Source organism: Ascidiella aspersa, chromosome 1, assembly GCF_963924565.1.
Source record: "Ascidiella aspersa chromosome 1, kaAscAspe10.2, whole genome shotgun sequence".
Lineage (NCBI taxonomy): Eukaryota > Metazoa > Chordata > Ascidiacea > Phlebobranchia > Ascidiidae > Ascidiella > Ascidiella aspersa.
Genome location: NC_139447.1, coordinates 10769043 through 10786248, shown reverse-complemented (window position 1 = coordinate 10786248; position 17206 = coordinate 10769043). Strand labels below are relative to the sequence as shown.

Genomic DNA, 17206 nt, shown 5'->3' with positions numbered 1-17206 from the left:
AATTCCAGGGGGGCAAGTGCCCCCCCGTGCGGGCGCCCATGCATACAAGTTTGCATTTTAAGTGACAATAAGCATATAACATTGCATCACCAATAGGCCCAACATATTGTCATCTCCCATAAAGAGCACTCCAAGTACAAAGCAAACATAATTTTACTTTTAAAGAATTTAGCACCTTCCCCAAATGTGCACACCGGAACTTTAGATCCGCTGGCCATTTATTCTATGTTAGTCGATTACATAGCCTACGTTTTCGTATACGCTTAGGTGTTTCGGACTCTTTTGTAATTGTAAATAAAATCAACGAGCAATCAATATAAATTCAGATAAATGACTGTTTAAAGTTTAAATTTAAAGTTAAACCATATTGTTATGATTTACTTCCATAATTTTCGCTAGAGCGAAATAAGAGATAAAATTAAGTAAATCTCGCAACCAAAATGGCTGTCAGTGGTTAGCAACCATTAACTTTGCAAGCATATCGCGATTTGGGTTGCGATGCGTCCAATAAAATAAAGCGAACAATGTCATTTATCTGTTTGCCTGAAAACATATTAAACCAAATGAAATTGTTACACTGAATGGAGTTGAATTGTTGTTATTACTTGGTCAAATAAAAAGCTTTAGTATTGGAAGTCTGTACATACCTTTTAAGTTTTTGTTGTCAATAAATAACTGCCCTGGTCTAGAATCCTATCACATTTTCTTTTGCAATGACGAAACGAGTTGTCAAATATAAAATGACAATAAATAAATAAAAAAGTCGAGAATTAAATAAATAATAAAAGGAGAATAAATAACAATAATAATAATTGACCCACCCAAACCCAAACGCTTACTCTCGCCCTAACCCAAAAAATTTTAGCAATATAACCCCCCGGACGAAAATGTGGTAGGATTCTAGACAAGTGCCTAGATGACTAATATTGTAAATTGTAAGTCTCAACATACTTTTAAGTTTGTGTTTTCAATAGATGACAAAATCTTGATTGGTTCAGAAATATTTTTTGGTAATGTAAGTATAAATCCGTAAACTCATTCATTACTGCCAATGGAAACTATTCTAGAAGACTCAGATGTCGCTTCCTCAAAGGAAAGTGAGTCGTTGTCATCATCACCAATTATGAATGACACCAATGTAGAAAATGAGAAAACAAAAGAAAACGAAAAACCTGCCACGCCTAAATCAAAGCCAAAACAAGACCAATCTTTTCCACTTGATAAAATAGATGGAACGGTAGGTTGAAATAAAGATTTAAATCCATGACATATAAATGTTCAGCAACGAAATTGAGGTCTACTGTTAAATTAGTGCTTATCTGTTTGTTTTTTTAAAGCAAAACATAACATTACAAGAATTTCTGTATAAGGTAATACATATGCGATGATATATTTAAAGTCGTTGTTACAACTAGTTTTTACTTTATAGGCGTTGGCAATCAAAAGTACAAGCAGTAGCACTTTATATGTGGAAAGTGAGCAGCAACTTGATGACAGTGATGAGAAATCAACTAACAATAGACCAACATCCGCTGGGAGAAAACGGACTCCCCCTGTTGGAGAAGGTAACCTTTCTGGATTTTTAGGTTGCTGGTCTAATGTGACACTTTTCATATTAGGGTTCCTCTCCGAGAATGTTTCAACGGTAAATTCCCGGGATTTCCTGCAAATTAACGATCCCAAATCCTGCGCTTTTTTTTAATAAAGCAAATAAGGGTGGATCAGCTTTTAATATGAGAAGGTCTTGTAATATTGCAGAAGCAATACTACAGAACATAAATGAGCTTAATTAAATGTTTGGAGCTTATATAAAATAATTTTAAACATTATAATGACGTAATTAGGTATAATTTTTTCGTCAAGATTCCCGGGAGTTTTCATTTTTCAATCCCGTTTCCCGGCAGTGAAAAAATCCGGGAAAAAGAGGAACCCTACTTCATATTACATAGCATTACCGTTTTTTTAATCCTTGTTTATATTCAAAAAATTATTTTGAATTTTTCATTTAAAAAGTTGTGTTAATTTTGTTAAACACAGTTCAAAAATAATTTAAAGTTATTTCCTTTTGTAAACAGCAAACTAAGTGTAATGTTGAAAAGCTCTCTTTTATGGAAGTGTATAGGTTCATAGTACAATGCTCTTTTATTTAGCTGTCCAAACACCCGAGCCTGAAATCCGCGAAGTTACCAACACAAAAAACTTGGTTGCTTTCGACTCAGATCTTCGAGATTCCTACCCAGATAGATCAGATGCTGAAACGGATGCAATTATACAGGTAAAATACCATTTTACATTGATGTATGCAACATCAACCAAATAGTAGCCAATTGAGATTTATTCGATAATGTTACTTGTCCTTTTTAGTTACTCCTTGTAAAAACATCACTCTCAGTTTTAAGTAATTAATAAAAAGTTAAAATTTACATATTTTAAATACTGGTTTAGTTAGTTTAGGGTTGTTGACTTTTCTACATCTAAATCATGAGAGACACGTTCAGTTTTAATATTGTAAGCCAGCATCAAAGTAGGAAGAGGCTATGCAGAAATTGCACCAACATCTACTTCAAGAATAGAGTGATGCTAATGGTGATAAATCACAAATGGTGTTAGCAGTACTACCCTCACTGTGCGTTCATTGAGTAGTAACGCTTCCCCATTGGTAAGGACAAATTAACAAAATGTCGAATTTTATATTACAAACTTCTGTATAATTTTATCGTTTGTGGGATGTATGAAAATTGTGGTATGCGGTTTTAATTTTTTGAATAAATTTTTAGAATTTGTATTTTTATTTCAGAAATTGAGAAAAACTCTATCCACCCCTGCAGCCAATGATCTAGAAGCGGTAGGTTTATAATTTATAGACTATTAATCTTTACCTAAGTGTATTTTAGTGTAAAATTAAGACCAGACTTTGCCCTTTAGGGTGCTGCAATGGACCTTCCCTTTATTAATTGCATCATTGAATTGGGTTTTTGCATACTAGTTTATAGTACATAATGCTTACCATGACAATTACCGCTATACAGTTTAGTTATTAAGCAAATAATATGTAAAATGTAACTGCCTTTAAAACCTATTAGGCTACTTTTTTGTAATACTTTAGTTATCGCCCTTGGACTTCAAACAATAGCGACATCGATTTTTATGTTTTTTTGTACCATCTTTCCGTCAGTGCTAGACTGCTAAAACTGACCAGATTAAACAAAAAAACGGTTGAACAACGTTCTTGCTTTGTATACTCTTTTGTATTTCTAATAATATCTAAACGCCAGGTAATCCTAACAACCAAAATAGATTTTAGAATTGATCCATTTTAGGGCGTCTTTACTTTTCAGCACGGTAAACCCACTTTAATGTAATAAAATTTTTCGCGAAACTATTATTATCTTCTGTGCGCATTTCATTAAGCATGTGCATTTCAGGATACTCCCTGTATTATTTTTGACCTTAACCTCAAAATTTAGAAGTTGCAATTTAAGTCCATCTATGTATGATGTAACACTACATCCCCCTATTTCGGGAAGTCCTTTTTAACACTTAATTTGACCTATCCCGCTTATAACGTACTCCAAAGAGCTCTAAAACCATAAATGGCCTCTTCTCAACCTTTCAAGTCTTCCTCCAGGAATCCATTTTTCCGACCTCCGTTTCGGAAGAAACGCTGGAGGAGGCGCGGAAGAGGCAACAGAGGAGGCAGCTGGAGCGGGAGGCGCGGATGTGGGACAGCGAGAACGCTCCGAGGAGACGCACGATGCAAGAAGTTATCGACGAGAAAGTCGAAGAGCAGTAAGTCGCTTCTTTTCTGCTCGCGAGAGCGCTGATGTGTTTCGCCATAACACCGAGAATCAGCTAACGTCTTATGCAACTGTATCAATAAAGTTATTTAAAAAGGAAGTCTATCAAAATACGACATGTTTGCTAGATTTCATAATATGGTGCAAGGAATAAATCACAACAGTATAAAAAAATATTTATTCACCCCTCGTTACCCCATATCGGTTGTTTTACCCTTGTAAAATTCTATTCACCCAAGGGGCTAAATGAATCTTTCACCAATTAACACAAATACTGTTCCACAGTATCCAAGTGGCAAAATTCGTTCTCTATAGGCCACATAAGCAAATTTACTTGCCAAACTGGGATAGACTACGAGCCAACCTTGCACCTCGATTTTGAACCAAAAATGGAGCCCAAAATTTTACGCTCCAAATACGTTCAAGTCGCTTTGCCCTCAGCTTCAACCGCGGCGTCCAGTTGTCGAGCGAGGGGCAATTCAAGGCGGCTATAAAAAGCTTCACGAAGGTTAATTACTTGCCAAACTGGAATAGACTGTGAGCCGAATTCGAGCCTCGATTTTTGACCTAAAATGGCGATTTTTGACCTAAAATGGAAGTCACTTTGCCCCCAGCTTTAACCGCGGCGTCCAACTGTCGAGCGAGGGCCGGTTCGAGGCGGCCATTTCCAGTTTAACGAAGGCAATCAACCTGCAGCCAAACAACGTCGAGTGCTTCGTGGAGCGAGCCGAGGCCTTCGTGCAGCTTTGCGATTTCAGATCGGCTCACCTCAACTACAAGCGAGCCTTCGCGCTTGAGCCGCACAACCCCGACCTCTTCGACAAGCTGGCCTTTGTCAGCTACATGGAGGTAACTATAGAGTCGCTGCAATTGGTCTCTAATAATCAAAGATCATGAAGTATATCCGAGAGTTTCAGTTTTTGGGTCGTTTAGAAAGTTGATATTACGTCATCTACGTATCGCAGTCTATTGTATATTTTTTTCTTAATTAGCAACCCTGGTCATATTTAAAATCGTTTAAGTATCTGTTAATTTATGTTATATTAAACGTAAGTCTATTAATATGGACAATGATATGTACTGTATTAAACCTATAGACTGAATTATTTAACAAACTGTTATTTTTATATTTAAATCCATTTCTACTAATAATTTAAATAAACCGAGTAAGTTAGTGGATACGTCTCCATTCGCCTATATTTAAATAACCTGACTTGATTCAAGTCTTTGTGGAAAATTGACTTACCGTAGGTTATTTGTGCAAATGACTTGCCTGGACCTTGGTGATTGAGGCAGCAATGACATAACTTTTTATAAAAAAAATATATTATACTACCTGTAAACAAGTTACTTAAAGTAGGGGTTCTTAAAGCGGGGATCATGGATTTCTTGGGGGTACGTGAACTAGTAGGGGTTCCACGAAGGCTTAAATGAACTATTAGTGGACATTTAAGCAATTAGCTTTATAAAGAAAAGAGTGTTGTAAAAATAAAATGTTTTTGTACTGAATATATTTATACCTCATTTCACAATTTTTGAACCGGAAACAGCAAATTTATGAAGTCTATTTGCATTACAACCTAAATTTATGACGTCGTCTCTAAACATTTCTTGCCCTCTTTAAAGCAAATAAAGACCAAATTAAAATATATCTATAACGCAAATGACCTGGTCTGTACTGATACTAGCTCTATTACTGACCAGGGATTAAAATGCAAGTTGTAAAAAAATGACTTGATTTGACCTTTAGTCGCTTTAGTTTAAAGTAAAGTAACTTGTTTACAGCACTGCAATTTACCGCTAAATCCGCTTAAGCTTCACAGTTTGAAACGGCGCCTATCTGTTCAACTGAAAGTTCTTTCTTTACCGCAGGGCCAGTGCCTTTTTGACCAGGGCCTTTACTCCGAGGCGCTGGAGAGCTTTACGCGAGCGGCCGAAATGAAACCTTCAATCTCCGGTTACCACATGCGAACTGTGGCGTGCCTGGCGTCACTTGGTCGCAACCAAGAGTGCCTGGCGCTGGTCACGAGGCGTCTCGAATCGGAGACCACAGTCAACCCGGAGCTCTATGTGCTGCGAGCCAGGCTGCATCGGATGTTCGGCAACGTAAGCTTTGCTGTTACACATATATATATATATATTTGGAGCGTCGCCTTTTGTTGCTTGTTTTTTTACAAAGAGATCAAGTGTATAAAATAAAAACAAAAGAGTTTCTGGAATGCCGTGAACAAACGTGAATTACAGTGAGTCAGTCTTTCTTTTTCCAATATTGCAACAAATTCTAACATGTTGGCATACTTCATCCTTACCTGAGCATGGTATAAGTGAAAAAAAAAGACATTGAAACGGTACGACATAAAAATTATGTAAATCTTAAAAAATTAATTTTCCTCGCGCTTCTTCATTTTAAAATTATACAAAGATTTATTCGAAACATTTAAGCCAACTTTCGTACTTTTTTTTTAAAACGAAAAAAACAAATTCAAGCGCCACTAATTTTGTACGCAAATGTTAAAGTTTAACAGCGTATAGCCATGGGCAACTTCCAATTTCATTTAAGCGAAGGTTTGCTTTGATATTATGAAGATGAGAATGCATATGTGACTTATGTGTGTTTGGGTATTAATCTATTTTCCTAATAACCTATCATGGTGGTTTTTGGAAAACGAACTGAATTATCGAAAAACTTAATTGACACCATGTGTTTCAGCGAACGAAGGCGTTTCTTGAAACTACATATATATGCATTGAAAAAGCCTTTTATATTAAAGATTTTGTCGTGCAAAAAATCGCGTGCTAGTGTTGTCAATCCGAATTCTGGATTAACAGCCTTTTAAATTTACAAAAATTTTACTTCAGGCCACGCTGTGCTTCTATGACGTGCGTGACGCACTGTCGCTAGACTCGGAGCAGCCGGAGGCGTTGCAGATGATGAAGGACATACGAAAGATATCGGACGACGCCAAGCAGCAAGCGGTATCGCTTACTATCCAGGTCGGTAGTAACGTTTTTCGCTTATGTATGTCGTGTACTTTTTTTTGAATGGTATAAGGTTATTTTGGTTTGCCATTTGTTCATAATATTTATAGTTACTGATACTATACAGCAGGGATTCCCAACCTTTTTACGACTTCGTACCACTTGGACGCTCTGTACTGCCACGCTTAGGCTACCATTTCTTGGAGAACAACTATTTTGATCGAATCATATTTTTATCTATTTTTAGCTTACAACTAGCATTATTCAACGCAATTTGTAGCCTAAGCAATAAAACAGTAGATGATATCTATCAAGAGCAATCATTTGACATAATTAACGCTCACTGTCCCACAGCGTTGTACGCTTTACAAAGCAACTGTGCTCATTGTCAACAATTGACATGACCTGTATTTTAAAGAACGCATTGTTTCGAAACAACAGAAATAGTTACGCAACAATAAAAATTGGCTTCGGGCAAATTTTTTTATGTAAACAAAACCAGATAAACAAAATATAAAGTTGTGAATCCAGGTTTTGTCAAAAAAACAGAAGCTACTCGCGTACCACCTGAAAAACCTTCTCGTACCACAGGTTGGGAACCCCTGCTATACAGCTATAGTAGGGGTCGGCAACCTTTCGTACGCAGTGTGCCAGTTTATGAATAATGTCAAAATATTAACAACTCGCGTGCCAGACATTTTTCTATGTTTGGTTTCGCACTGGCAATCAGGGCTGCGGAGTTGGTAAAAACAAGAGTCCGACTCGGCCAAAATATCAGATTTCATCACGTCTCGAGTCCGACTCAGCCTCTGTATTTCACCAATTTACGTAACTAAATTAAGGTGGGTATTCCGCAATCCACTTTAGGGTAATGGAAAATATGCCACGAGCATATGCTATTCCACAATTTTTACAGTTTTCTGCCTTATCAGTTTCGAAGTTTAGTACTGCGCATGCCGCACACGTCGGACTCGGGTAGTTTTACCTGGTCTTACTCGACTCCCGAGTCCGAATCAGCAGCCCTGCTGTGATCTGACATCTAATTTACGTATCTTTTTTGAAATATACTTCGATGCTTTTAAGCCGATACCTATAGAAGTGTTCAGTTTCGCTTTTTGTTGGTTTCTCAGTCGCACAAAAACACACGTGCTTACTTTTAATGTAGAACAGTGGTTCTCAACCTTTTTAACTTACGGACCGGTAAAATTACAAAACAAATTTTGCGGACCGGTTGAATTTGAAAACTTAAAACCAAAGAATTGAAACTTCAATTTAAGCAGCAAATTGCTTTTGACTTTTTGATATCATACGTGTTATACGTGGTTCTATTAGGTTTTTCACGTACAACTGGTCTTAAAGCAGGGATGTCCAACCTGCGGCCCGCGGGCCGCATTGCGGCCCGCCTGATATTTACGTGCGGCCCACCACTAATTCTCACTTTCAGTAACCTTTATTAAAAACAGTTGTTTCGAATATCATCAAAACGTGAAGATCGCGCAGTATTTGATGTAGGCATAATCTTGTGTTTTTTATAATCGAGTCTAATGTCGCATTTCAACATCCATCGAGCACTTTGTGCACCCATCATTGCTAAGTAAGATGTTCGTTTTTCTGAATGTGTGTTTTTCCGGACCGTTTTAAGGAAATATGTCAGCCCAAACACGTTTCACTCTCGAAGAACGGGTGTTTATAAGTTAGGTTGTTTTATGACGTCACGATATGACGCAACTTATGACGTCACCCCTTTAATTTGAGAGATTTTGCGGCCCATCGAAATTTTTAAAGTGGCAATGCGGCCCATTCTGCTAAAAGGTTGGACATCCCTGTCTTAAAGTTTAGGATTTAAACGAGTTGTAGCCTACTTTTAAATAGTTGGGCACAACACTTGCAGCATTGTGACGTAAGATGAAGTCATAAGTAGACCGTTAATTCTATGTTACGTCACAATCCTGCAAATTACGGAACTGGCTAAGTTCTAAATTTGATGGACAAGCCGCCTTCAACATCTTGCTTTTTGCAATTGAGATATAAATTTGTAATATGTTTGGCGGACCGACAGGAAAGTTGACGCGGACCGGCGGTTGAGAACCACTGATGTAGAATGCCCTGGTTTACCGTAGTAAACGTAACGCCAAATTTGGGGCATTGTAACGTAATACGAACGGTTAGTGGTAAACAACAAGTTTGACGCTCACAAAAAATAATATTAAATACAACACAGTTAAGACACTTATTTGTGACACGAACTGGCAATGTGTGCAACCATTTAGTTAGCGCTAGTGCTAGTGATGTAATAGTAATGTTGGTAATGTGGTAGTGATGTAATGGTTGCACTTTCTTAAGGTGATATAACGTGCGCGTTAAATCAATTGGCGTGCCATGCAAAATCATCTTGCGTGCCACAAGTGGCCGACCCCTGAGCTATAGTAACCGTTATCGGTTTTAACACCATATCATGAGTCTTTTCTAATCAGAATCGTATGGTTATTGAGACTAGTTTGATTTACTGACTTTTTTCCGAGTTTCGACATACGATGAAAGTGTATAGCGCTCGAAATGAACATGAGTTACGGGTAGTTAGCTGTATTCTTCTTATACCTTGATCTGTTCATTCCGAACACTAATAAACTGGAGTTTTACTATAATTTTCAGTTAATACTTTGTGTCTCTAGAAAACTACGAAGTAAAATCTGCTACCTTTCTTATGTATATTCCTGCATAATATGGTTTACTTCCTTAAGGGTAAACTTCACGAAGCATTGAAACGTATCGGAACAGCTGTGAGCACTGACCCATCGATCGCCGAATACCACGTCTTCAGGTTATCAATTTGGTCATTTGTTTTTTTCGTTTTTTAATTTTTGTTATTTGTGGATCAAACCTTTCTGGTAAAGCACGGATCCCTTCCAGTGATACTATACACCAGTGATTCCCAAACTGTGTGCCGCGGCGATTCGTCAAAGAGATTGTCAAGTGTGCCGCGATTTTTTTTTTTAATTTTGGGAAATAGAGTATTTGTATTGCCAATAGGCATACATACAAGCACTTTAGACTAAAATACGAATTTTACATTACAAATTAACAATATTGAGACATTTACATGTAGTGTTGTGGTGTGTTAAGGGCTATTGTAAAATTACTCTATTGTTGTTCTGTTTTTTTCTACGATTTCGCCACAAAGTTTGGAATAAGTTGTTCTTGAAATTCGATGAAACGTTCAGAAATTCTTAAATTTTTTTGCAAGTTTTTATTACATTACCGAAAATAGAAAAAATGTTAAAAAATATATGTTCAATAATTTTGAATACGTTTTCCGTTTGTCCGCGACGCACTTGGCAGCCTTTCACGGCTCAACGGTAAAGAATCGCTGATCTAGTTAAAAAGGCAGCATCCATACGCGTATACAATCCAAACGCATAATGAAATTCGCGCAAAGCGCGAAATTTTTCGCAATTACGTAGTTAAATTAATCAAAAAGTATGTGAAATAGACTCGAGTGTGATTTGTCTAATAGACGGCGGGCCGGATGGATTTCATCCGGCCCGCGGGCCGTACTATAACAAAAAAATAATGTGGAAAAGCGCAATTTACCAATGATGAACAAAACTAAATCCCTTATAGATTAGGGCAGTGGTTTCAAACAGGGTGCCGCGGCCCCCTGGGGTGCCATTTTTAAAGCTCAAGGGTGCCGAGAGATATTTAATAATCGTTAAGAATCCGATTTTTGCTCATCTTTTACAACTTTTTGTGTAAGATTAAACTGGCATAAATCCAATTGAAACTTCTTATGTTGTACAGAGTTGATGTGTGTTGTTCCAGTTCCGTTTACTGTGACATTCTATTGAATTACCTCATACAGGGGGCCGCAAACTATTTATTATTTATGAGGGCCGCAAGCCATAAAAGGTTGAGAACCACTGGATTAAGGCTTGCCGCTTACTACACTTTATCTGACACTCATGTTCGTTGTAGGGGCGCCCTCCACCGAAGAATGCAGAACTTTAACTCGGCAATCGACGACTATCTCCTGGCTATGGACAAGTCGGATCATAACGAGCAGAACCCGGTGTACATTAGCGCCCAACGACAACTCCTGCTAACCTACAACGACTTCGCCGTATATTGCTACCACAGGGTAAGCATTTTGCATTGATATAAGTGGATATATGTCAAAGCGGTAACTGGTAGGTCGATAAAAGTACTCGGAATGCAAGACGAAGGCTCGGACTTCCGCACAAGTATCGAGTATGCACACGCTTTAACGAGTACTTAAGGGTCAATTCATCACCTCGTAAACCAATGCCGGTACTCGCACATTAACACTAGTATGTGTAATCAGTGTTTTTTTAAGGTGTTTTGGGGGACCGAAACGGTCCCCCAATTTTTTCCAGCGGTTTCCCAAATTTTGGACTTGCAACTTTTTAGTATTTAAATGCGCTCTCTTAAAACTACTTAGCGGTCACCCAAACCAAACCTTAAAAAAAAACCTGTGTGTAATGTGTATCCACACGAGTACAAAAAAACCTGTGTGTAATGTGTATCCACACGAGTACAACAAATGTGATTATGCCAATACGAGTACTTGTACACAAATGCGATTATTTTTACACCACACGAGTAGGCTACACGAACGCCAACTATAGTGCCGTGGTTTAGAATATTATACTTATTTTATTTCACACTGTCGAGTGGTTGTGCAAATAGTCGTATTTACATAACCCTGACGTATTTACATAACGCTGGAGAACAGCTTTTATAAATTGTTATCCATGGGTCCACTTTATCTTGACTTTTATTACGTTTCGCGTACTTAGTTGCCCGGCCTAATCAAGTAATCTAGATAAACTTACTATTTCTAGCTTCAAATCAATTAGAGCAACTGTCCGGTCTATGCGCTTGCGTATTGCTTATAGTCACTTTGCCAATCTTTTAATATTTTCTTTTTTAGGAATTTTACGAAGAAGCCATCGTCTTGCTAAACAAGGCAATTAAAGGAGAGAAAACAGAAAAGGGACTTTACCTCAACCGCGGCGGTAAGAGCATTTTAATTAATGTCAGTCTTTTATTTCCGCAGTGTGTAATGTATTGCCTACAAAGTTTGGTTTCGTAGTAAAATTACGCCACCGCTAATTTGATTTAACTGAGCAAAAGATTTCTGAGATTTGAGTTGCCTGTTTGTGCGTATGTTGTTGATTATTATCACCACTGAACTGTCACTTTCGTCAAGATTTCTAAAACAAATTACAGGTACATCACCTCTTACAGGATGTCCTTTGTATATTTTAGAGTTTAAGGCGAAAATATCGCTAGAAAAAAAATAAATAGAGCGAGTTGCAGACAAAAACATTATGTTGCAAATAAGATAGTCTCTGCGCACGAAAATTTGAAAAAATGAAACATAAACAGCTGATTTAAAAAATTAATAAAGTATACCAAGTTTTTTACAAACGTAAAATATTTGAAAGGAACACTTACTTCAGAAAACATGAAGCTAAAACTGCTGTGGCTTTATTTTCATAACTAACTACCCAAAGTATTCGGAAACTTATAATGCGAAGCGAAAGGGCCTGCAATACTAAATACTTCACCTTTCCTACCTTCTTAGGTGGAATATTTCCCATTTGGGTATTTACGCTTGGTAACCTTTGATCCGCCGTAACAAGGAAATGCAAAAAATAAAAACTGCAATTAGTTAAATCAACTAAAGCCGTCTTTCGCTCGTCAGATTGTTTCTTCAAGATCGAGGACTTTGGGTTCGCGTTGGCCGATTACCAGCAATCTCTCGAGATCGACCCCGCCTGCTGGGACACTAGGTGTCGCATAGCGGTCGTGCACAACGAGTTTGGAATTCTCGCCTACCAAGACAGGTAAAGCGCTCTGCTTTTTTGAGTTGCGTTTTTAGCTCAGTCACTACACAAGGAATGGTGTAATGAAAGGATTATTTATAGATCAAACGTATCTCAGAATTCGGGCCCCTTGGGGTCGCTTGTTATGTTGTGCTAAGCGCAAAACTTTCTCGTGACAACCCGAAACCAAACAGGGGGTAATCACAGTTAATTTTAAAAGAATTTAAAATAATTTTAAATTTTAAGGTAATTTTATATTTTTAATACGATAACCGCAAAGAACGCCGTCATTGCGACTGTTTCGTCCATCTGCGTTTTGAAAGCCTAATTAAAATAACAATTTGCGGAAATGTTCTGACATCGTGTGAAGTAACCGCAGGTCTGCAAAGAATATTTTTGGGTCTGTTACTATAAATTAAGTTTTTTGTTATTCTTCTGTTACTTGTTCTGATTTTCGTTAGTCATTCTGTTAAAGGTTAAATTTATCACTGTTTCCATTTAATTGTTGAAACGCCTGTTTCGGAATATATAATCTCAACCTGTAGCATATGGAAAACATCAAAATGGCTTATATAAAAAAAATTCAAAACGTTGGTGACGCTTGTAGTAAAACCCAATCGTCTAAAAAGGAAAAAATGACATTTATTTTCTTCTATATGCTTGCCAGCACTTGTGTGTTTTAGGTTTCGCTTGCCCCCGCATTGGAACGGGTAAAGCGTTTTTACGAGCTTACTGTACTTCGCAAACTAACACTATAGACTAGACCAGACCTGGGCAAACTACGGCCTGCGGGAATATATTACTATTGTAAGGCATCCTCATCTATTCCTACTCTTATACCAGCTTGGCAAAACAAGGATATTTCAAGGTTCTTTTAGAAGAAAATCACACGTTGTATTACGTGTAGTCGAGATTCTTTTTTGACACGGCCGCCAAGTCATTTTCTGTTTCTCATTCGGCCCGCTGTCAAAAATAATTGCCCACCCCCTGGCCTAGATAGAACAGCCATGGAAGCTACGCTCCTTCAATCATTCTCTTCCGTTGTTTTTTTCGTACGTAGGCAATACCTGGACGCGATGCAGCGTTTCTCGCTAGCAGTCGAGCACAACGGCAAGGTGGGCCAGTTCTACGTGCACCGGGCGCGGGCCAGGTACCTCATGCACGAGGTTGACGACGCGAGGGACGACATCTTGCTCGCCATCCACCTCGATCCTAACAACGAAGAGGTGCGTGCGGCTTTCGAAGGATTTTTTTCTAGTGATTTTGGGCACGATTCTATACCGAAATTGATTCGAATTCATGTTTGAGCAACGCTTTTCTAAATTTTTCTTTTTATAAAAGCTTGAGAAGCGCACCGCTCCGAACAAAAATCAGTCAGCAAGGTCTAAAACTTTAATACAAATATGCATTTCGCCTATAAATGGCATCATCAGTTTTGTCTTTTAACCACTACTGTAAAACAAAAGCAAAAGGAGCATGCGATACGTGTAGCGGCCACAGAAAGCCACTGATAAAAACACGGCCCAGAGGGAAGCGGTATGAGAATCAGTGACTTAGCAAAACACGGTAGATAAGAAAAGGTGGAAAGGCAAAAGCAAACCTAAAACCACAGTTAGACAAGAAAACGGATATGGCTCACATTCCGAAATGGAACGGCACAACGCAAAAAAGTAGTGGTTGGGGTTTATACGCAGACTGTCTTTGTCTTTGTTCATCTTGGATGTATTTTATTAATTTATTTTACATTTATATTTTAATATTTTAATATTTTAATTTTTTACTATTTATTTGTACAGACAAACTGATGATGCCATTTATAGGCGAAATGCATATTTGTATTAAAGTTTTAGACCTTGCTGACTGATTTTTGTTCGGAGCGGTGCGCTTCTCAAGCTTTTATTAATAAATTTTAGAACTTTTATCGTCGGCATTATGTGTTCTGTTGGAGGGCCAGATTCTGTTGTTAATACACATACAAAGCTTTTTCTTTTTATGTTTGTTTTTACTGGAACAATTTTTCTAGCCATTTGTTTATTAATAACCGAAACAACCGTACACTTTTCCTTGTTATAATTGACTTGTTCGGCTCGATACAATCGATGTTATTCCATAGGTAAGAAGTAATATAAAATTATAATAAAATCCCAAGTTAAATAGTTTGGCAGAGGGCATGGCCGTAGACACTCCTCGATCCACCCCTAAAAAACTTTTGTCAAACTTAACTCCACCTTTGCCGTAAGTGTCGTATGTTTCAACGATTTACCAATAAAATCATACAACACACTCATTCTTAAAATACACCAATCAACAAGTGTGGTATAAACGCGAAGGGTATTTTTTCCTTCTTTCTATTGGCTATACAATCTTTCCCTCCTGACTTTGAACATCATTATGTCATAAAATAGAGTTAGCTCCACCAGGCAACAAATCAACAGATAGAAATCTCTCTGTTGGTGTAAACACAGTATAAACCGACGTTTGCAGATACCAAGCTGACCTCATCAGGGTTAACGATTTTTTTTCCTTGATAGATTATCCCGCTGCTTTCCCGGCTTTTCCCTGGTCGCTCGGTGAAAGAAGTGATGCAGAGTCAAGCTGCGGTAAATGCTCGGGAATCGCTCAGCGCTGTACTGAGTGTCCCGCCAACCGCTGCTCCTAGGTAAACAATATTTTTAACTGCCACCGTTTGCAAAATGTCACTGCTTAAGCGTTATTTGCGCCAAGCTGAATCAGGGAGCGAGCACTTGTTTGGTAATGTAGCCTAAGTTTGAATATCCGAAATGGCTCAATTTCAAATGAAATAGGCTTTGGTTGGCCGGTTAACGAAAATTTATCACCTTAAGCTAAGTCCTAATTCCTTTAGTTTATTATTGCACCGCCCTTTTGCTATTACAGTTGGAAGTGAAAACTGTTTTAATCAAATCCTATTATAAAACTTAAACATTTACTTTCACTTCCAAAATCCAGTTTTGTATAAACACCTAACAAATCTGTATTGATGGCTTTCTTAAATAAGTAAATGTCATTATATGTTTAACTTTGATGGCTTTTAAAATATTGTAATTTCGCAAGAAAACTGTAAAATGATACCCTAATTTTCCGAATAATTCTCATTGCAGTCTGACCGCCTCTCGCAAAACGAAGACCCCGACGACGGCGCTGCAGCCACCAGGAACAAGTCAATCGGGTGGTTCCCTGCTGCTGGATGAAAGCGCCAGTCTGGTCGACGATCGCTTGACAACGGCAGAAACCATGACCCCAGTGCCAAGGAAGATTCCAACTGACGCCGAAATCATTTTAGAAAAGAAGCAGGTCTGTTCTTATACCCATTTTGTTGTTTGATCTGTGGCATTTTTTCGTTACTTTTAACTGTTTTATACTCGTGGTATGTTTGCTTGTGATAAAGCAGTAAAAACAGCTTTGTAACCGCGCACCTGGGTTGCAGTATATTCTCCCGAACATGTTTATAATTTGGTTGTAGGAACTTAAGATTAAATACAATATTGTTTCAACAATAGCAGTTTATGATCAAGTTGTATTGTGGAAAGGCATTTAGGTAAATTTTGGAAATAATAGTAAGTGGTGGCCTTTTGAATTCCTGAGTGCCTTGCTACAGTGGTATATACATTTTTTATATAAAATAACTCATTTAACAGATCAAACCATAACGGACCCAAAATCACCAAATTGTTCTGACCTTTTTAAAATCTAGGTTGCGCCTGATGTGCACAAGGCAAGCTATACTTCGCTATTTATGACGAAACTCGTTATTCTAAAACGCTTTTCAGGTTGCTGAAGAGCTGAAGAACATTTTCCGTTTTCCGAAGACGCTAAAGTACAACGGACCCAAGGTAGCCACATCGGCGGCGCCGGCGCCGAAACGCCCCGTGTCCCCCGGGACCGGCAACAAACGCAGGGGATACAACTGGCGAAAGTTTAACATGAAGCTAGCACCGGTTTAACAGCACTATTGTCCCTGGCCTTCAAGATAAACACCCCATTGGAAAAGGCTGTTTTGTCCATATTTTAACTATGATTTTATTGATCGAAAATTGTGCTGATACTTGTGGCGATTTTGGCACCGACACTGTGATAAAATGTTTTTTTTTACTGCAAGGCGTCTTTTTTTGAAGATCAATTCAGCTTATTTTCAACATAAACATTGATCATTTACAGTATTCAATGCACTTCGGTTACATAACCAACAGTTAGATTCGTTTACAAACAGTGTTGCATTTTAGTAAGGTTATCCTAGTTTTAAATTTATATTTCTGTGTAGACAGTAAGCTAAAGACAGTGAAGTAAGATCGTTTGTTTAGGATGAAGAGCGCCATTTCGACAGGCGAGACTGGGACAGGCTGAAATGAGAAGAAATCTCGTACTAACAAGAAGCAAGGAAAATAGTTAACATCAGGCATACTCCCATTTGAGTGTGACCTTTGAACTATTTTCGTTGTTGTTTCGACCTAAACATGTCGAAATTAAAATATGCACCGGATTGGTATTTTACTCTTCAACATAGCCATTTGATGTTAAGAACTTATCATTTTTTTATAACCAGTTTTTAGTTTAGTTTATAAGCAA

At 37.9% G+C, this 17206-nt stretch overlaps 1 protein-coding gene and 1 non-coding gene across 2 annotated transcripts; one reads left to right on the top strand and one right to left on the bottom strand.

Moving 5' to 3' along the window:
• The first annotated feature begins 987 nt into the window (after positions 1-987).
• On the top strand, positions 988-16738 carry LOC146167450 (tetratricopeptide repeat protein 16-like). The gene is made up of 16 exons (XM_083389145.1): positions 988-1237; positions 1430-1565; positions 2151-2275; positions 2798-2845; positions 3629-3789; positions 4412-4646; positions 5670-5903; positions 6657-6791; positions 9518-9597; positions 10749-10911; positions 11725-11809; positions 12502-12643; positions 13683-13848; positions 15154-15281; positions 15742-15934; positions 16411-16738. Exons 1-16 carry the CDS (start codon positions 1052-1054, stop codon positions 16582-16584), a joined length of 2391 nt encoding a protein of 796 aa, XP_083245271.1. The 5' UTR covers positions 988-1051; the 3' UTR covers positions 16585-16738.
• On the bottom strand, positions 2536-2670 carry LOC146167451 (U4atac minor spliceosomal RNA). Its single transcript, XR_014501363.1, has one exon. It is a non-coding gene; the product is annotated as a U4atac minor spliceosomal RNA (small nuclear RNA).
• Positions 16739-17206: the final 468 nt, after the last annotated feature.